This window comes from Onychomys torridus, chromosome 2 (genome assembly GCF_903995425.1).
Source record: "Onychomys torridus chromosome 2, mOncTor1.1, whole genome shotgun sequence".
NCBI classification, from domain to species: Eukaryota; Metazoa; Chordata; class Mammalia; order Rodentia; family Cricetidae; genus Onychomys; species Onychomys torridus.
In genome coordinates this window covers 33,927,585-33,949,896 of record NC_050444.1, presented here as the reverse complement: position 1 = coordinate 33,949,896, position 22,312 = coordinate 33,927,585, and the positions used below count along the sequence as shown (strand labels likewise).

General features: G+C 43.2%; 1 protein-coding gene across 2 annotated transcripts in view; it reads right to left on the bottom strand.

Annotated features, from left to right (window-relative positions):
• Window positions 1-5,403: 5,403 nt before the first annotated feature.
• Window positions 5,404-22,312, bottom strand: part of Sbspon (somatomedin B and thrombospondin type 1 domain containing) — a 29,439-nt gene continuing 12,530 nt past the window's right edge. For both annotated transcript variants that reach the window (XM_036179234.1, XM_036179233.1), the window contains 4 exons: window positions 19,206-19,400; window positions 9,841-9,931; window positions 8,769-8,945; window positions 5,404-5,903 (listed from right to left, as the gene is read on the bottom strand). In XM_036179234.1, the coding sequence (XP_036035127.1) occupies window positions 5,786-5,903; window positions 8,769-8,945; window positions 9,841-9,931; window positions 19,206-19,400 (581 nt within the window). In that variant the 3' untranslated portion in view covers window positions 5,404-5,785. The remainder of the gene's footprint in view (window positions 5,904-8,768; window positions 8,946-9,840; window positions 9,932-19,205; window positions 19,401-22,312) is intronic.

Genomic DNA, 22,312 nt, shown 5'->3' with positions numbered 1-22,312 from the left:
CAAATGAAGATCCCTTCCACCAACTTCTAGTGCTCCCTACAAGTGGCCCTTCTCAATCCTTTTTATTTTTTCTCCGGTATTTTAGAGCAGTGTTTCTCAACCTGTGGGTCATGACCTTGGGAGAGTCAAATGGCCCTTTCAAAGTTGCCATCTGAAAACACAGATGTTTACATTACAATTTGTAACAGTAAAATTACAGTTATGAAGTAGCAACAAAAATAATTTATGGGTAGGATGTCGCCACATGAGGAACTATATTAAAGGGTCATAGCATCAGGAAGGTGAGAACCACTGAGGTATAGGAACAAGTGTTAGGTCTCCTGCATGTTATGCCCATCTGTACCCCAGACCCCCCCCCACTGATACCATCTATACCCCATACTCCCACACATTTACACCCAACTATACCCCAGCCCCCCCCCCCCACTTACACCCAACTATACCCCAGCCCCCACACACACTTACACCCGACTATACCCCAGACTCCCACACACTTACACCTGACTGACTACACCCCAGCCCCCCACACTTACACCCGACTATACCCCAGCCCCCCCACACACTTACACCTGACTATATCCCAGCCCCTACCTCCAGTCCCACACACTTATACCCGATTGTACCCCAGATGGACATTCTGTTGCTGCATTGCCTTCTTGTCCTGCCTGCAGGGAGTCGTGTGGCTAGCCTGGTCTGGGCTGTCTCTCTACCCTGAGAATACCATTAGTCTTTCCTGGGCCTGTTCCCTAGTCTCTGGGTAGTCCTGCTTGGTTTACACTCCACCCCAGTTTAGGTTGAGCACCCCTCTGATGTCCTCCCAGAAAAGGGGCATAGAGTAGAAACTTTCATGCTTTACATGTCTAAAAAATCCCTTGTATGTGGTGAATAATTTTATTGGATATAGAATTTTATTTTGAAAAACATTTCCTTTTCAAATTTCAAAGGTCTTGTCTTTTAGCTTCAAATATTGTATTATAAATCATCATACACTGTCCTATTACTGGTCCTATACCTATGAACTGTGGAATCCCATTTTCAGGTTCCTCGTGGCTTTACCCAGCAGGTCCACATAGAGAGGATGATTAGAACCATAGGGCCTGAATGCAGTTGTCTGAGATGGTCTACACTTGGCTGTGCTGGGAGAGGTCTTTTGCTCCACCCCTTGGTGTCTCTATAAATACCCTGAGGCAGAGACAGGGCTCATTGGAATAGGTTTCAGGCCCTCTCGAGGTTGTCTTTTATTTTCTATCTGTTCCTCTCCACAATCCAAATCCTTCTATCTAATATTTACTGCTGCTTACCCTCAAGGAACCTCTGGGGAGCTGTGGAGTTAGTGGGTAAACACCCCGCAGAATGGCACCGAGAACAGGGACTAAAGAAAGAAGAAGAAAAAAAAAGGACTAAAGACAAATAGACAGGGACTAAAGACAAATAGACAGGGACTAAAGACAAATAGGGACAAAAGATCAAGGAAAATAATAGTTTTATTACAGAGATTTTTGGCAAAAGTGTGAGTCAGCCCTGCCAGTGAAAAGGGGGCATGCCTGATGTTATGGAATATATATATATATATAAATTATTGAGGGGCACGGGTTTTATCCTTGAGAGAAAAGGAAAAATGGACTGGAAGTTTTTCGGTAGAACAAACCAAAAGTACTGCTGTAATAGAAACGTTTGTCTGAATTGAAGCACTTAGGAGAGCTATTATGAATTTGGGTGAAGGGACAGCCTCTAGTTAAAAACCGTTTACCACTGACAGTGCATCTCTGCCGGTTCCGGAACTTGGAGTGTGGCTTCATCCTGAGAATGTTACAGTCACCTAGGAACAAGTATCACAAGTCTATTGTGTTACAAATGGAATTGTTTAAACAGAAAAGTTTGGGTTTTCTAAATAGGCTTGAAATTTTGCTTTAAAAATTGTAAAGAAAAGAGAAAGTTCATATTCATTAGTCTATTGAATTTAAAAAAATTGTTGTTTCAGTGGATTAATGCCATATTTTGTTAGTAAGAGTTGCAAATGGAGTAAACTAAGAGACTACTTTTAAAGTGTAAAGAGTTTTATTAAGAAACTGCTTTTGGATGTTTTGCTAAAAGTTTTCAAAGTGTTAATGGTTAGATTGAGAATACTGCATTTCAATATGGGTTTATAGGAATTATGTAAGTTTGGATTTTTCTAATTAAGTTCAAGATTTTGTTTAAAAAACTATAAAGAAAAGGAGTTATGAGTGAATTAAGGTTGAGTGTATGTTTGCAGAAATTATATTAACCTATTGATATTAATACACCCTGGTTTTGTTAAGGAAATATTTAAGTTTGATGTGAATACATCAGAAGTTTTTCCTATGTTCTGTTAGCAAGAAAATTCAAATGGTTCTATTAAGACTTAAAGTCGTAAGACTGAAAAAATTGTTAACTATATATAGCACCAGTTATGTTAATTTAAATGGTTCTGTTAAGAGTTTGCTTTGAGTTGTAAGATTGAGAGAATTGTGACTAGGTATAGCAATATTTATGTTAACCTATTACTGGTAATGATGAAATAAGGGATTCTTTAAGTTTGCAATTGCATTAAGAGTTTTTGGCTTAGAAAGGGCTTGATGCAGCTAAAGACTGCTGTAGTCACCTTGGACCTAATCCAAAAGAGAAATGCCCTCTTTATCTTCCTCTACTCCCATACTGGGAGGTATAACAGCTATGGAGATCACTGTAAGCCATTAAGAATGAATTACTTTTTATATATTAAGAAAGGGGGACCTGGAGCTGGAGAAATGGCTCAGAGGTTAAGAGCACTGCTTGTTCTTCCAAAGGTCCTGAGTTCAATTCCCAGCAATCACATGGTGGCTCACAACCATCTGTAATGAGATCTGGTGCCCTCTTCTGGCCTGCAGACATGCATGCTGTATACATAATAAATAAATAGATCTTAAAAAAAAAAAGAAAAAGAAAGCAAGAAAGGGGGACCTGTGGGAGCCCATTTTCAGGTTCCTTGTGCCTTTACCCAGCAGGTCCTCATAGAGAGGATGATTAGGACTATGGGCCTGAATGCAGGTATCTGAGATGGTCTGCACTTGGCTGTGCTGGGGGGGAGGTCTTTTGCTCCACCCCTTGGCATCTCTATAAATACCCTGGGGTAGAGACAGTCAGGGCTCACTGGAATAGGTTCCAGGCCCTCTCAAGGCTATCCTTTATTTTCTATCTGTTCATCTCCACAATCTAAATCCTTCTATATAATATTTCCTGCTGCTTGCACTCAAGAAACCTCTGGGGAGCTGTGGGGTTGGTGGTAAAGACCCTGCAATGAACCAGATTTCTCTGTCTAGAATAGTTTGGATTCTTTTGTGTTTTGATATCCTGGACAACGTTCTGTGTCTGGTGTAATGCACCTACTGATGCTGAAGAGAATTTCAGCCTCCTCAAGGATCTATGTTCCTCTCTAGGGGACCTAGTTTTCGCTCGGCAAACAGGGGATCTTCAAAAAGTCACCGTGCACTGAGAAGGACCTCCTGCCTTTTGGAAGAAAGGTTCTTACTGCTGATTCTATCTTCTCTAAATGATATAAAATGAAGCTCCTTCCACCTCATCCAGCTCTTGTGTATCTATCACTAAAATCTCATTTTCTTTCAATCTTAAAAAACGTGTGTCCCAGTTTGCTAGAGGGCTTTCTTGGCATCCATAATGTCCTAGGTTCAATCCTCAGTACCAAAAACTAGAGTGAGGATACACACCTGTAATGCTAGCACCTGGGGGATATTGGGGAGGAATCAGAAGTTCAAGGCTGCCCTCAACTAAATAGTGGGTTCCAGGCCAGTCTGAGTTACATGAGACCTTGTCTCAGTGGGAGGAAAAGATACATTCAATGTTACTGAGTTGAGGCTGCCTCTCATCTCCTCACCTATGCTATCTGCATAATTTATTTGAGAAGGAAGAGAGAAGTAAGCTGTATTTCTCACCTAGACCTGAAGTTGCATGTCTCTTACAATACACTTAACTGGTTACTTATGCCTCAGAGTGCTCAACCAAACATCCTGGAGCTATAGGTCATTCATTATGAGCCATCCTCCATGGGTGCTGAGACCCAAACTCCAGTCCTCTACAAGAGTAATGAGCACATGCTTAACTGCTGAGCCATCTCTCCAGCCCCAAAACTGAAGTTGTCCTTTATTAATTTTCCATGAAAACAACCTTAGCAATTAAAAGAAAATATAATCACAAATGCCATTGGAGACATTTGCCACCCTTTAAAGCTTGCTGCTGGCCTTCTGTTGTTACATGACAAGTACTAAAAAATATATATTTTAGTTAACCATGTTAGTGAATAATTATGCAATTCAATCCAGACCAAAGGAATTATAGCTTTTAAATATTGATTGAATTCTTCAAAGAAAATAATCCTCAGTTGAAAACCCACTTCAAAACGAAACCAGGCTGAGGTCCTGTACTGGAGTCTTGGGCATACTCAGGTTGGCTTTTAACTGAAGTAGAGTCCAGGATGAGGAACCTGGACGAGGCTCCACAGATGACTACAGGACAGCTTGCCATCCTAGATCTGAAAGCACGTCACGCCATGTGGCTACAAACACCTGTCTTTCAGCCATAAGGTAAAGCTAATATTTTATTGCCTGTGTGTGAGATCATGACACTTGCAGGAAGATCCATGCCTTCTCTCATATGTACCTCTGCGTCTCACCCCAAACATGCTGTAGAAAGAAAATGAGTAAGTACACTTCAACTAAACGTGAAGTCGATTGTCTGATCCCGCGTCAGGCACCAAACGTTGGAAACAGTCTTAGCTATGAATGATGGTAGAGTCCTTAGAATTAAAGCATTTGGCTCCTTCATTGGTGCCAAAATCTCAGGAAAATTATAACACTTTAAGCAATTCCTATTGACCTAGCATGGATATGTAATCTTTTCAACTAACCAAAGACAATTTCTTCTTTAAAAATGTTTTTAGCATGAATGTTGGCTTTTCATCATAAAACACCAATTGAAATTTTAATAACTTTACCTGTGGAAAATTATTTGTGAGAATGTACTTGAAATTAGTTTATAACTTGTAATATATAGGAACTTAATGTGTGAGAGTCACATACATATATATTTTTTTAAGTGAGAAACTTTTAAGAATAGGTAGCACATGTCTTTTATCCTAGCACTTGGGAGGCAGACACAGGGGAATCTCTGATTTCAACACCACCTTGCTCTACAGAGTGAGTTCCAGGACAGCAAGGGCCATACAGAAACCCTGCACACCCCCACCCCCTCCACAAAAAGAATAGAGACAAAGAACAGCTGAGTATGTATCATGGCACACTCCTTTAGTCCCAGCATTCATGAGGCAGAGGCAGTTGAGTATCTGTGAATTAGAGGCCAGCCTGGTCTACATAGTGAGTTCCAGGCTGCATAGTGAGACCTTGTCTTTAATTTAAAACAACAAAACAAAATACCAATAAAGACAAAGAATACGTAAGATGCCCTCAGACAAAAACTTACACCAAACTGGAGCCCATGGTAGTGATTCTAGTACAAACAGACATGCACTCTGTGGCCAGAGGTAAGGTCAAGGTCATAGCCATAGGAGCTTTTAGTGTGGGTCCTTAACTCAGTAAAAATAAAAACAATAGAGATAGTGATCCTTGAGAACTACCCCTAAGTTTTCTTTCTCAAAAACAATGAAGAATGCCCGGGGACATGGCATAGTTTTTGGAGGCTTCTGAAGTGTTGAATTCAGCTTAATAATACCCAACCCACTGGCAAGCACCCTGCCAAGTGACTCCAAGATGCTCTATATGAAAATGAAGCTGTGTACTTCTGGACAGGAACAATGGTCAACCCGCCGCACTTTCTTCCAGGTCCCTTGACATCGAGGGTTGCCAATGGCTTGCCAGCGAAGAGTCTGATTTCTGAAACAATATTATAGAAATGCAGGTTATACTAAAAGCAAGCCAAAGGAAATTCTAATCTACATGGTTATAGCTTTTTTAAAAAAAAGATCTATGTATTTTTTATTTGTGTGTATGATTGTTTTGCCCTCACATATGTGAGTATATGCATGCCTAGTGACCACAGGGGCCAGAAGAGGGCACTTGATCACCTGGAGCTGGGTTGTGAGCCCCTATGTAGGTGCTGGGAACTGAATCCGGGTCCTCTACAAGAGCAACAAGTGTTCTTAATGGCTGAGCCACCTCTCCAGCCCTAATGTGCTGTTTGTTGATGTTTTTAAAGACAGTGTGCTAGCTAGTGTTATATCAATCTGATACAAGCTAGAGCCATTCAGGAAGAGGGAACCTCAATTGAGAAACTGATCCCATCAGATTGGCCAGTGGGCAAGCCTGTGGTACATTTTTTTTTTTTTTAAATGATGCTTGATGTGACAGGGGCCAGCTCACTGTGGGCCGTGTCATCCCTAGGCTGGTGGTCCTGGATGCTGTAAGAAAGGCTAAGCAAGCCATGGGGAGCAAACAAATAAGCAGCAGTCTTCCATGGCCTCTGCTCCAGGTTCCTGCTCTGACTTCCCTCCGTGAAAGACTTATAGACTATAAGGTTAAATAGACCCTTTACTTCCCAAATTGCTTTTGATCATAGTGTTGAATCATAGCAATAGAAACCATAACTAGGAAGATAGTAATCACACAGTTTCAAAATATATTACAAATAAGTTTTTTAAATTATTTATTCATTTTAAAAAATTTTATGTGTATAAGTGTTTTGCCTAAACGTATGCTTGTGGGCATTGGATCCCCTAGAACTGGGATTGTAGATGGCTGTGAGCTGCCATGTGGGTGCTGGAAATCAAACCTGGATCCTCTGGAAGAGCACCCAGTGCTCTTAACCACAGAGCCATCGCTAGCCCCACCCCTCACCCCTTTCTATAGTCACAGAGAAGACTTCTCTTTTTTGGGTTCTGTCAATGTGAGTTACTGATGAATCCCTATTCGAGGACACTCGTGCTCAGAGAGTTGCTGGGGTTTCCTTGTCCATTTCTCCCAGATGAACGCAGGTGCTGCGCACAGACAATGGTGTCTGTATGTGCTTAAGCTAGGAAGTCTAGCCAAATGACCTCTTCCGTCCTATTCCAGCTCTTTGATTTCACAATGAAAAATGGAGAAAGTACAGAACCCAAAGCCAGAGAATTAAAAATATTATTCATTAAGTCACCCATGTAGCAACCAGGGTTTAAGTGCTCTCTTTATTGGGTACAAATTGAATTATAAATTCATTTAAAGTCAAAATAGAGATGAGGTATTCAGAAAAACATTAAATCCAAATATTAGGTTTCATTTGCTATGAATTTCTTACCCACTTTATTGCTCATATGGTGAACTCAATAGAGACCGCTAGGCACAAGTGACTAATAAACATGAACTGAATTATTAAATATTAAAGCATGATGGGAACGATGAATGATTAACTGGAAAGGTCAGTATTTTGCTTTTAATCTATTTTTACCAATTACACCTGACATGCTGGAAACCATTATGTGTGTGACTAAATTGGTCCTTGTCCGTAGCGTCTCTGGTGATTCCTTCTTTCTAGCTGTAAAAGGCGTTTAGTGGGTCTAACTGAAATGAGCGCAGCACTGGGAGTTTAGTGGGTCTAACTGAAATGAGCGCAGCACTGGGAGAGGCTTTCGGGGAGACACAATGTCTGCAGTTTCTGTTTGCAGAAAACCCACCTCAGGCACAGCAGATCTGAAACATCACCAGGGTTTGAATCACCTGGGAGGGCCAGCACACTATGACCCCTCATTTGCCCACTCCATCTTTTTGAATGGGACTTGTGAGTTAAGGATGAATGTTATTTTTTTATAAAGATTTTATTTATTTTCAATTGTGTGCATATGTGTGTGAGTCTTTCAGGAACCCAAAAAGCCGAGTTAGCAGCAATAGTGAGCTACCCAACCTGCGTACTGAGAACTGAACTTGGGTCCTCTGTGAAAGCAAGCACAAACCCTTAACTTCTGAGCTGTCTCTCCAGCCACAACTTCTATGTTTTTAAGAATGAAAAGAAGCCAAGTATGGTAATCTATGTTTGCAGTCCCAATATTTTGGAGGCTGATTCTGAAGGATTGCCATGAGTTCCAGGCCACGCTGACCTGTGTAATGGATTCCAGGCTATCCTTAGCTAGAGTGCGACCCTATTTCAAACATCAACAAAGAGTTAAAGAAAAACCAAAAGAATAATATTTCTTGACACATGAAAATCATCCTAAACTTAAATTCTGGGGTTCACACATAAAGTTTTGTTAGAACAAAGCCAAGCTTTAAATAGTAATGGCTGCTTTCATAACCAATGCCAGAGTACAGTAGTTATGAGTAAAGATGTATTGGATGAAAAGCCAAAAATAACTGCTTTCTGACATTTTATAGGACAAGTTTTATGTCCAGACCTCCAAGATTACTAAAACTCTGGTTCACCTGGTCCTAAGAAGGGGGATCAAGAATGTATGCATTCTATTCTCCAATCCAAGCGATTCAGAGTTGAATCGTCTATGGTACTTTAGAGTGACCAGGGTTTTGGTAGTCTTTGGGAAACTTCATCTGAAACAAACCCCAATAACCAAGCTGGCCTGTGTACTTTTGTTCCAGAGAGCTTCTGAGTCCCATAGTGGGACCCAAAGTCCTGGATTGGGGTCCCTGGATAGGTTCTCCTCACTGCTCACATCCCGCCCTGCATTGATATGCTACATACTGCCCAGCTCTTTAGGACACCGAGGACGGATCCTCAGGGCGAGCAGAAAAGCCCTTCAGTCAGTGGTCCCTCCTTACCCATCAGAGTCCAGGCCATCTCCGGAACAACGCAGGCTCACGGAATTCATGGCCGGAGGCTGACAGTCTACACACACTGTGTATCCCTCTCGGAGATACTGCATCCATCGAGTCAGGGGACGGTTGTCCAGGGCACAATGAGGAGTCAGGGACTCTGTCCTAAACTCCATACAGTATCTGCAGCAAAAGAAGTCAAGAGGTCAGTTACCGTTCTTAGAAGCAGCCCAATACTGTAGGAAGTCTTAAGGAGCCATGTCAACCCCACATGGTAAAGATTATTCATTCTTTACTTTTTAGACAAGGTTTCATTGGGTAGCCCAAGCTGACCTAGTAGCAATCCTCTTTCCTCAGACTCCTAAGTGATGACATTATAAATGTGCCACTGTGCCCAGCATAGGTACATGTATGCATGCATGCATACATACATACATATACATATATACATGAGACTGAGATAGAGGCTCACATACCTCATATTGGCCTCAAACTCAACAATGTAGCTGAGGCTGGCCTTGTACTCCTGATCCTCTAAACTCCACCCCACCCTAAATGTGAGGATTACAAGTGTGCACCACCATGCTTAACTAAATATTTTTAAGAGTAAAATTCGGGGGTGCAGTAACTCATCGCTAGTAAGCATCCTGGGGATCTAAGCATGTGACTGTTAGGTCTCCCTTCTCTGATGGAAGAAGAGTGGACCCAGGTGAGCATGGAGGTACCTTCCAGCTCGTGCATGAAGTGTCAATGAGAAGCCCTCCGAAAGAAAGTGTGTCAGTTTTCAAATTCACAAAACAGTTCATGAAGACTCTCAGAAGCTGCAGGCATGGTAGTGTACGCCTTTAATCCCAGATAGGCAGATTTCTGTGAGTTCTCAGCCAGCCTGGTCTACAGAGCAAGTTCCAGGACAATCAGGGCTACACAGAGAAACCCTGTCTTGAAAGACCAAAAAGAAATGAAGGAAGGAAGGAAGAAGGAAGGAAGGAAGGAGGGAGGGAGGGAGGGAGGGAGGGAGGGAGGGAGGGAGGGAGGGAAGGAGGGAAAATGTAACAGTAATTTTAAAGCAACAAATTACCCAGCATCCTCGGTGTGTGTAGACCACTGGGGAGATGCGGCTTGTATCGTTCTCTTCTTGTTGAATGCAGAACTAGTTATCAATGCAGGGACTGGAAAAGAGAGAGTTACACTGTGTGTGTGCAAGTCCGGTACTCCGCAAGGCTTCCCAAACTGGGTTCTGTGCCCGTCTGAGGCCTCTGTCTCCAAATCCAAAGATCTTAGTGGCACAGCATCAAGTGAGGCAGTTACAGCGTCTTCTGAAGCAAACTGAATCAGTGTTTACATGCATCTAGATAGCTACCGAGGGAGCCACAGATCTCTGCTGAGCATATCGACCTCCAGGCATGGGAGTATGAAGGAGGAGAGGGACCGACACAAAAAGTTGGCAGAAATAAAGAACAATGGAGAGAGGGCAAAGGAAATAAAGTGGTAATGGATATTACAGCATGAGGAAGAAAGAAGAAGAAATAGAGAAAAGAGGGAAAGGCAGTGAAAAATGAAGTTCAAGAATCAATAGAATAAAAAAGGGGAAAGAAGAGAAAACAAGCAGGAAAAAATGAGAAAGAATAGAAGAAGCAAGGCAGGAAAATACGGGTGCTCCCCATCCTCTTGGGAACCACAGCCTCGTAGCTTTGCCCCCCTAAATCCCTACAACTGAATGCTGAGGTTGTGAAAGCTGAGCAAGAGTGAGACGTTTCTGGATGTGCAGATGCACAATGAATGTGAGCTGTTTCTGACAGCGCACGCCCACGTTACATCGTGTGACTTCACCACAGCCCTGAGTCTGTATGTACACTTTGCACTGTGTACGGCCACCACATCAGGGAACGCTGGCTGAAACCCTGGCTCAGCTTTGAGACTGTGGTGTTTCCAGGTTCGTAGTGATTTTAGTGTAGATGCCAAGTTTTCTGCCCTTACTGAAATACAATGACTCGATTACGGTAAACAAGGCCTTGATGTTTTCATAGAAGCATTAAGTCAGTATATCTTTATATAGTGTTGTATTAGAATTAAAAATTGCTGTTTGAGTTACTGACTTGACTTTCCTTTAAAAAAATAAAAAGTCATTCGGTGATTTTTGACTTGGGATTAGCACAAATTTTCCAACAATTTCTGAAATGGCCCCAACTATCCTTCTGCCTTTTTGTACTGTATATTTTTGTGAGGCAGTGTGCTCAAAATTGATGATTATAAAATCAAAATATCAATCAAATTATGAAAAATGTCAAAGATGTTCTGTGTCCTGTATACCAACTATTCAACCGGACTTGCTTTTTACATAAAAATAAATATGCCCATCTATCTCATTAGTTCGTGTATTTGCTTTCACCTTTAATAAGGGGTAAAATTATATGTTAAAAAAAGAATTGTTTTAAAATAAATTTCATTATGACAGTAAACATTTATTTACCCGTTATATATACTTATTCATTTAGGGTAAATTTGGATGTAAATTGGAGGGTGAAAAGGAATCATAAGTAGAAAAAGTTAAGAATTCCTGGTTTAGCCTGGTGGTGGTAGCACACACCTTTAGTCCCAACACTCAGGAGGTAGAGGAGGCTCCGTGAGTTCAAGGCCAGCCTGGTCTACAGAGCAAGTTCTAAGAGTTACAGAAACCCTGTCTCAAAAAAAAACAAAACAAAAACCAAACACAAAGAAGAAGTCATAGAAAAGAAGCTGGGGCTCCATGCTAGCAATCACATTAAAAAGGAAAATCCAAGCATGGCAGCAGTTCTTGTAGAATCCTAACACTGGGGAGAAGAAGACAGGAAGGTCCCTGGGTTCTCTGGCCAGCCAGTCCTGCTAAATCAATGAGCTCCAGGCTCAATGAGAGACCCTTGCTCAAAACTAAGGCGGAGACAGACTGGGGAATATACCCAACATCAACTTCGGCCTTCTATGCATGTGCAAACACACACACACACACACACACACACACACACACACACACACACACAGCTGTATAAGTTCAATGCAGACAATTTTTCCCAGAATATTTCCAGTCCTGCTTGGGTGAATCTACAGATCGTTTGGACAGAGCCTGAGTGACTCAACAACCCCTCTGCCTTTGCTTCAGAAATCTCTAGATAAGGGCAGATACAAGCTGGTGTTAGGTTTTGAGATGCTAAAATCATTAACATGAGCAAACTGGTGTGTGGGCACTAGTTAAAAAAAAAGAAAAGAAGAAAGGAAAAGAAAAGAAGAGAAAGGAAAGGAAAGAAAAGAAAAGAAAGGCTCCACACTACATGTTGATTTTTCCTGGCCCGTGACAGCCACAAGATGGCAGGCCTTAATTCTTTTTCAGATTTTCTTTTCCTTTTTTTCTCTATTTCTCTCTCCCTCTATTTCTTTTTGTTTTTAAAGAAGTAACCCTTTATCGGCTTGTTCTTTCTACAAAACCAGTGGAGTTGGTTGTTTTGGAAGCATTGGTCAGAGATCAAATCCCATATCTTTATCTGACTCCTCAGACTCTTCCTTGGCTCCAAGTCTGGCCAGGGCTGCAGCAGCAGCAGCAATTGGGCAGCAGCTGCAAATGCAGATGCATCAGCCCACAAGGCTTTGACCTTCCCAAATAGGAAGGTCTACTAAGTTTTCATAGAAGCCAGGACTAGCATGTGCATGTGTATGCTCATGCCAGAGGAGGTCAGGGGACTGCAGATGTCAGTCCTTGAAGCTGTCTGCCTTGTTTTATGAGACGGGGTCTCTGTTGAGGCTAGCTGCTCACTATGGCCACTGATCTTTAGAGACCATGTGGCTTCATCTTAACACAGGCATTATAAACACATGCCACCATGCCTGGATTTCCCCTTCTGGTCTTTAGGACTCACTGTCCAGGGGCTGCCAATGTAGCTCAGTTAGTAGAGCATTCTTTTAACATGAATGAGGTCCCGAATTCTATACTTACCACCGGGGGAAAAACATACATGGTGGTATATATATATTCCTATCACTCAGGAGACAGATGTATGAGGATCAGAGGTTCAAGACACAACCAGGGAGCCGATATTCATGTTTAGTTTCTATGTTGATAGTCTGTGTTACTGTTTGTTTGGGGACAGAGTCTTGCTATGTAGCCCAGGCTGGTCTTAAACTCCCAATAATCCTCTTGCCTGAGCCTCAACACCCCTGGCTTATGGCACATCTTAAAAGCAAACCAGTTCCTCAGGATTCTGCCTGCCCCCACGCCAGCCCAGCGGCTGCCGGGTTTGGATCCAGGTTACCCTCCCCCACACATGAGTCTTCTGTACCCAGCCCAGGAGCCAGATGACCTGCAGCGCTTTGAACCAAAGCCACTCTTTAATAATAACCCACAAGTTTAATTTTCATATCTTGAGGGTTGTAAATAATTTAAAAGTTATTTTTGTCTTTAGCCCCACCTCTGCTTCTGTGTGGAAGCGCATAGCTGGTGCCTCAGGACACAGTCTCTCCATAAAAGATGGTCCCCCTTCCTTTTCCCTTGCTGGCAGCAATGATCAGATGTAATATAGTCTTTGTTCAGAGACCATTTGCCAACTCTTTGGCAACCTATGAACCTACCATTGTTCGCTTTTACAAGTTTCACTTTTAAAAAAGTATGGCACTGCACATATTTCCTTTGAACATGAAAGTAAATGAAATTTGCTTTGAGAATTTCATAAGCCCTCTGATACAAGGGCATGCCACAAGAAAAAAGCAGGCTGCTCTGTGCATACAGTGCAGAAGAGAATAAAAGGGAAATTTGGCAAATAGCCCCTACCTGGAAACACAGTTTATATTAATGTGCATTGGTCTTTTGTGGGGAGAAAAATGCACATAAACCTCAGTAATGTGCAACAGTTCGGTTTTTTTATATTTGGTTTAGGATAAAATATAATCATATACCTTAAGTCAAACAAGAAAAACTCATTAAGAAAAGAGTAACCTTGTTCACCGGCTTTGTGAGGCTTTTATATTTTGCCTTAGTCACCAGACTCTCTAATCCCAATTTTAATGATGACAGTAGGGAGGGGAATGGGCACGGATCTGTAGCCGTGGTCTCCAAGTTCTGCCTCCCAGAACTCTACTGTCTTAGTGTGTAAGCACAAGATAGTGAGCTTGTCCTATTCCCTGTGGAAAACAGAATAAGACACCCCATACCCTCCAGATATCTAAATCCCAATCACCAGAAGGTATGGATGCCTGAATGTGTGATGGCACAAACTGGCCCCTCGGGTGCCAGAATGAAATGCAGCCCCACTGATATCTCAACTATAGCCTAGCGAAACTCGTGTCCGATTCCTGACCTACAGAACTGGAAGATAATAAATTGGTATTGCTTAGGTCACTGAGTTGGTGGCAACTTAACTTTCTGAGGTATTAAGTGAGTTTACAGCCACACCATTAATGGTTTTATTCTAGAATCTGCTTTCTTAGAGCAAGTATCTTCATTTCACCATCTGTTTGCCATCTTGGTAAACTGAGAGTTACCCAATTTGTAATCCTGATTCCATTGAGAGTAAACAACTTTCTTCTCCTCCTGTATCTCTTTCTCCTCCAATTTTACTATGAGCAACGAGAAGAATCAAGGCTGTGCCTTCAACCCCATGCTCAGAGTTCCCCTTGGCTAAATATGCAAGCTCTTGTCACAACTTCTACTTCCCAGGTAACTGGAGGCTACACCTGCTACACTTTCCGCTCCTCCCATGTATCAGGAATTCCTATCATCCATGCAAAGGCTTGAATGGTTTTCCCAAAGAATCTTCAGAAAGGAATATGCCCTTTCTGACCCACTAGCTTCAATCTGGGTAGACCTGTGCTGAACTCTGTCCCTCAGAACTGCAAGAAAAAAATATGTCGTAAATAAGCCATTAAGTTTCTGGTGACTTGTTACAGCAATTGTAAGAATGAATATGATGGTCCCTTGTAGGACTTCTATGAAGACTGACTCAAGAACATTTATGAAATCTCTCTGAAGTAGGCATGTGTATGTCTGTAGGTGGTGCATGTCTGTGATCCCCACACTTGGGAGTTAATGACAGGAGGGTGAGCAGTTCAAGGTTATCCTCAGGTACATAGAGGGTTTGAAGCCAGCCTGGGCTATATAATTGTGATCCAGTCTCATAAAAACAAAACAAAACAAAAATCTATGCCACTCAAAAGTGAGGTATAACTATGCCATGAGCTAAGGCTAATGCTCCATGAGTATGAACTCTGGTAGTGGTAGAAGGAGGTAGCAATAGGCACCCATGTGACTACATAGCAGGACAAATGCACTTAGATTGAGGTACGCTCCCTTCCATGCTCCCACATCAACCTGACAACCTTTTTATATGTATTTAGTTACTATTTATTGTGGGTGGTGATGCGTGCATTCCAGAGTGTGTGTGTAGAGATTAGAGCAAAACTGGCAAGAGTTGGTTCTCTCCCTTTACTGGGTGGACTCCAGAAATTGAACCCCAGCTGGAGAACCTTTCCAGCACAGTGTTCATCAGCCTGAGCTGTGATGAGCTGTGATGTACTTGTTTGGATCTCTAAAGCCTACCACAGTCATGGCATGCAGCAGGTACTTGGTGAGTGTTTAATGAATAAGAGACAACCAAATGAATGAGAATGTGAGAGAGATCTGGCTATGACATGTGTCACCCCATTGATCACCAGGATTGGTTTGGCTGGTCTGGCTTGCTAAGCAGGTGTCCCCTTCCTCCCTTGACACTCCATGAGAACCCTTTCTTTAGCTGTGTGTCTAGCTGAAGAGGAGGACCTCTCCAGATAGAGGAGGATCAGTCATCAAGCCTGTGAGAGCAGGTGTGCTTCCCTGCTGGAACCTCCACACAAGCTCAGAGAGTCTGAATGACCAGGAAGGAGCTGGTGGGAAATGAACCCTGACCAATCCTCCAGAATAGATGCTCACATTACTGTTTCATGCCCATCTTTTCCCCTGAGTTGTTCGTCTAATGGATACTTCATGAACACCAGTGATTTTACTGAGTTTCTTCTGGGGTTAGGGAGATTTGCTTAATTAAACCAAGTGGGGGAAATCCTACATTTTTTAAAATCTCCCCCTTTGCAGAGTAAACAAGTCTCAATCATCATTAGTTCTGAAAAGTTCTTTGGTAGAGAAAACAATTCACTTTTGTTCACACTATTATCACAAAAGAAGATATGCTTGGGAAACTTTTGCCAGCGATGATGCAGGTGGAGGTGTGAAGCCACACTTGGGATATTCTGAAACTCTAATGAGAATTAGACACTCCAGAAGGGTTTGTTACAACTCAGACAGAATTCTGGACCCATCCTGGGTATGTTGATCCCATGGACCTAGGTCAGGTCCCGGGAACTTACACTTCTAAGGAGTTTCAAGCGGTCCAGATAGCCTTGGTCCAGGATCTCATGTTAGGAAGCACTGCAGTGGATATTCAATGGGCTCTATGCTCCCGAGCAAGCCCGTAAATGGAGTCATCACTACAGTTCATAGCCCTCCCCTGGAAGGGAGGGTTAGCCTCGAGGACCAAAGTTGAGACTAAAAATGTGAAGATTGCCCTCTTCTTTGCGAACTGTGAGGTTATTACTTATGAGTTTAAGAAGGAAGTGTAAACACAAAGTCTACACAGGCGCTAAACCAAGGCCACTGGTGCTTCAAGAAGCAAGAGAAAAAGACTGCTGTATCGAATCCTTATTGGGGTGTGCGGCAGGAGCTGTGAGAAGGGAGATTTGGGACAATGTGGATGAGGATGTTAGAGGAGGAACATCTGGAGCTGCTGGACAAAGGAACAGGCTCCTCCAAGCAGAAAAGAGACTGTCCAGGGGTCTGAATACGGGCCAGGTTTTACGGGGGGAGGGGGCACACTGTCCCTTGGATATACAATAATCACTTCCTGGTGCTCAATGCTTGTGCTCCATCTCCTTTTCTTCACTTTCCTGCCACACTGTCTTTCCTAAAGAGACTCAGGACTGGGAAGTGGTATGCAACAGCCTGGGTGTTGAAGAAACCATTCTAGCAGCCAAATCCTATGACTAGGTAGAGCAGATGCCTGCTAAGTGGACTCTGGGTCCTAAGAGCCACCAAATACCAGTAGTCATACAGCAACCACCTTGTGGGACACGTTTGGCTGTGTTTCTGCAAAGGGCCTGGACTGAGCAGGAACTATGCCCTAGGGTTGCTTCTGCAAGCAGTCCCTTTGGAGCTGCATAGGATTTCTCCCAGAGCTTAATGCGACGGCTCCATCAGAGGCCTCCATTGAAGCCCTCTATTGCAATCCTCCGCCATCACAGATGTGATCACGATGGTCCCTACAGAAAACACCTCAGCAGAGTTCCTAGGCTCTTCGGGAAAAGACAAAAATCTAAAAATAGAGTGCTCTCTAGCTCAAAAGCTGACACCAACCCCCACCCCCAAATTTCTCACATTCAAAACAAGGGCTTGGAGAGATAACTCAATAAGCAAATGCTTGAGGACTTGAGTTGATCCCCCAAAACCACATAAAAACAGCCAGACATGGGGGACAGGGGCTGTACTTGGAATCCCAGCACTGGGGAAGCATATAGAGGCTGCCCCCTGGGGCCACTGGCTAGCCAGCCTAATTTAACTGGTCAGTTCCATGCCAGTGAGAGATCTTATTGGAAAAAAGAAAGAAAAAGAAAGAAAAAAAAAATAACAAAAACGGTATCTAGGGAATGACCTCTGAGGTTGACCTTTGACCTTCAAGACTAAAGGGAATCACCACATCACTCCTGCTTATAGCTCCTTGTAGGGCTGATTCCTTTGCTTCAGCTGGACAAATTACCCAGATATAAATTTCTAGGATTAATTTCCCAGAGTCATCTGATGATTATGTCCCTTCCCACAAAATTGCAATCTCTGAGACTTTGAGCCTCACATCAACTTTCCTCCCCACCATAACCCCACATCTGGCACCAAGTTGACTCTCAGCAAATAAACACTTATATATGGGGGAAAAAACAAAGAATGAAATTGCTTGGTGAAGATGACGTTGATGTAAAATTTTCCAGGCTCTTATGAAAAACATATGGACTTTCCTACGCAGGAAAGTCAACATGTTGCCCCCCTGGAGTCAGTCCAGATCAACAGATTGGTGCTGGCCTCTGTTTATTTCTTGGTGATACTCACGTAGTTCCTGGTATGTTAGTGAACCAGCTTCCTAGACCCCTTATCAGCTACTCCCTATCAAATCCATCTTTCTTTTTCTTTTCTTTCTTTGTTTTGTTTTTGAGATGGGCTTTCATTATGTTACATCACTAAGAGTGCTCTCCTCCTCTCTAGATCACAGCCCCACCCTTCCAGAACAAGTGATGTAACTCCACAACATGCTGAGGTGCCTCTGGATGAGGGAAGTATGAAGGGCAGTGACAGCCCGGAGTTTACAATATAAGGCTCTGTCTCATCAATGGCCAGTGGATACTGGGTGTAATGCCACAGGTAGGCAAGCAAGCCAGACCTAAATGACTAAAACGCTGCTTGTTTGACTGTTTTAAGGGGTGTATATCCATGTGTTCAGGTGCACATGTATGCATGCTTGTGAAGGTCAAAGGTCAACCTCAGAGGTCATTCCCTAGATACTGTTTTGTTATTTTCATTATGTTGTCCAAAGTGGCCTTGAACTCTCTGACTTAATGATCTTTCTGCCATAGAGTGTCTCAGAGTTCATGTGCCTGCCACTGCACCCAGACAAACAACATTTCCAGCTGACTCACAAGTCCGACAACTTCAGCCTCAGTCCAGTCATCCTGAACTGAGGAGAGGCCCCTGTTTCAAACAATCGTTTTATCACTGTGGAGAAACATATCACTGTGGAGAAATGTATAACTTTGCTTCCATTTTTCATATTTGTTAGTGTATAAGTGAAGTTCTGTTTAATCGGAAATCACGATGGAAGTGAAGTGGTTTCCACTGCTAGATGATTGCTATGCTGTGTGAAGTATCATCACTCTGTCTGATGTCCTCTGTCACCAGCTTAACTGATGTGCTGGAAACGGTATGCACGGGTGTGAGTGCTGGAGTGGTGCTCAGTGGTAGAGTACTTACTGAGTTCAGTGCTCAGGAGGAGGAGAAAGGGTCAGTCAGCTGGGTGCATACTCATGTGGCTTATTACCGAGTCCATGCAACATGGAAAGGACCATCCCCTTAAACACACACACACACACACACACACACACACACACACACACACACACACACACACACGAAAAACTAAAAACACCAAGGGAAGCAAGGGAAAGAGGCGCGTGTACCGCTGGCTAGTCACCCCTTCAGTAAGCATTTCCTGAGCTTCCTATCTGCTTCAGGCAGACTGGTCCATCCCACTCCCTCCACTTCATGGAACTTTCCCTGCCCAGAACATGACCTTTCAGGAAGTGACGAAAAGTCGTCAAAAGCAACAAAGGCGGCAGCCATGAACACATCAGTACCAAAGGAGTGCCCGCAGTCCCGGCCCTGCGGTGAGGAGTACTCCAGGCAGCCGGCTCTCTCTTCCAGGGGTGGGCAGGGTGCACCTCCGTTCAGCGGCTCCTGCTGCACAGAACGCCTGCGCACACGCGTGGTGGGCTGGCACTGACCTGCACAGCCGCTCCAGGGACTCCACTCTCCCACGAAGCAAGGGCGAGCTGGAAAACAGAAAGATAGCACACTCACCTGAGTAAACCCAGCCTGCCAGGTTGTTCCTGCCCACGCAAACGACGGAGTCTGTCCAGCTTGTGTAAACTTCATAAACTCAGTCATGACCCGTATCTGGGAACACAGCAAGTCCCAGAGACATGAACTCTACCCACTCTGATGGCTAACTGATAATCAGGTACTTCTGAGGAGGTCCAGGATCCTGAGGGTTGGCCAGGAACACATACATGCCAGGCAAATTGCTACAGGATACTTCCTCATACTCCTGGGCTTACAAAACTTTCTTTCTTTTTCTTTTCTTTTCTTTTTTTTTTATTTTACCTTAATAGTAACTTTTATCCCTACCCCTGATCATAACCTGAGTTTCGTTCCAGATTATATTTTCATCTGTACATATTTGTGGAAGACTGTGTGCTATTTCAATAATGTATACAATGTGTAATGGTCAGAGTAGTCATTGGTAAACCAAATTCTTAAACATTGAGCATTTCCTATATGTGGAACTAATAGCCATTGTGGTTAGCAGCCATAATCACCCAGCTGTGCTACAGGACATTAGGAGTTATTTCTCCTATCTGCATCACTATACCTGTAGCCATCCTTGCCCAATCCCTTCTTCCTCCCTCCCCAGAACATTATTAACAGTCATATACATTCACTGTAGAAAACAGGGAAATAATCATAAAAACAAAACATGTACCTTACCCACCAATAATTCCAGTACCTACTGGTCAATCCTTACCTTATAGAAAATGCAACAGTAATGTGACTCAATAGCATAGAACAGAGGACCCTCCTGTAAGGTCACCTCACTACAGCCACCTGGTTTTTTGTTTGTTTGTTTGTTTTTTGTTTTTTGTTTTTGTTTGTTTGTTTGTTTGTTTTACAAAGAAGGCAGAAGTGTGCATTGGAGAAAAGATAACTGCCAGGTCCAAAAGCTCCCACCCCCCCCCCCCACTCTCCCACCTCTCATCCCTGCTACCCCCTACCAAAATGGCAGTGCTGGTGACCTTCTTGCTGTGGATATCACTCTGTGTAAATAAAATTCTGATTGGCCAGTGGCCAGGCAGGAAGTATAGGCGGTACAGCAGAGAAGAGAATTCTGGGAAGTAGAAGGCTGGGGAGACACCACCAGCCGCCGCCATGAGAAGCAACATGTAAAGACACTGGTAAGCCACAAGCCATGTGGCAAAGTATAGACTAACAGAAATGGGTTAATTTAAGATAGAAGAAGTAGATAACAAGCAGCCTGCCACGGCCATACAGTTTGTAAACAATGTAAGATTCTGTGTGCTTTCTTGGTTGGATCTGAGCGACTATGGGACTGGCGGGTGAGAGAGATTTGTCCTGACTCTGGGCCAGGCAGGAAAACTCTAACTACACCTTCTCTTAACCAGTAGGATTCTGGATGGGTAAACAGAAGGGGTGTTATTGGGTAAACAAGTCTAAACGTTTCTGTTCACCAGGAACCACCCATAACCTTCCCCCAAAGGTCAACCACCTCTGGCAAGGGCACCTAGTACTGGATCAATTAAAACAGGCTGTATCAGCTCAGATCTCCACCCTGCTGGCTATCACATAAAATCTACTTGCATTGCCACCTTCTTGCTCTGTAAATGATTCTGGGAAAATTAGATATCTCCATATAGAAGTATGAAACCAGATTCTCATCTCTCATCCTGAATAAAAAATCAATTCCAAGAGGATCAAGGACCTCAGTGGAGTCCCTGAAACTCTGAGACTGCTACAAGATAACGTAGTGAGTATGCCCCCAAAATATGGGTACACACAAGGACTTTCTCAATAGGACTCCAGGAAATAAGGCCAAAACTTGACAAAGTGAGATCTCACAAAATTTAAGAGTGTCTGTACTGCAAAAGAAACTGTTAATGGAGCGAAGAGGCGGCCTACAAAACAGGAGACAATCTACGCCAATGATACTTCTGACAGAACTTCTGCCTAAAAACTAAACATCACGATAACAAGCAACAGCACTAAAAAAAATGGTCCATGCACGATCCGCCATCGCTAGGAACAATCCTCCATCTTCACTAGGAACAATCCCCCATCATCACTAGGAATGGTCCATGCACGATCTGCCATCATTAGGAGCCAGAGGAGATGAAAGACGTACTTGTTTTCATTAGCCACTTTTCCTGTGCATTTCTAGCTCCTTTCCCCCATTTTGTTTACCTTTGCGCTGTCACCTCAATTAAATAATGCTCTGGATCTTGGGCAGAATAAATAAATAATAAATAAAGTGGTTTCTAAAACTGAAGAGTTCTCAAAAGAAGCACAGATAACTAATAAATACTTTTAAAAATGTTCAACGTCCTCAGCTGCCATTTTATCCAGCTGCACCACTTGGGGCTACCTCCAGTTCCTAAGCTAGAACACACCTTCCCTCTGGACCTCTGTAGCATGAATCTTAGAATGTCTTATTAATAAAATCAAACCTGAGGCCAGGTATTGGGGTGAATGCTGGCAGATCAGGGAGACAGAACAAGCCACAGTTTCCTCACCTTGCCAATTCCTCAGCTGGTCTTATTTCCTCAGATTGCAAGCTTCTGAGTCCTCATCCAAATGGGTCTCAGCTGAACTGTGCTGCTCAAGGCCTAAAAACTTAACCAGCCAAATGCTTCTAGTTTCTGGTCTTCACGCCATATATATATGATATATATATCTTTTCTCTTTTCTGCCGTCACTCCCTGGGATTAAAGGCATGAGTCTCCATGCTGGCTGTGTCCTTGAATACACAGAGATCTGCCTAGCTCTGCCTCCAAAGTGCTGGGATTAAAGGCGGCCATCACCACTGCCCAACTTCTGCTATGGCTTGCTCTGACCCATTTTCTAGCCACCATTTTTGGCTCTGTTCTAGTGGCTATCTGTTCTCTGACCCCAG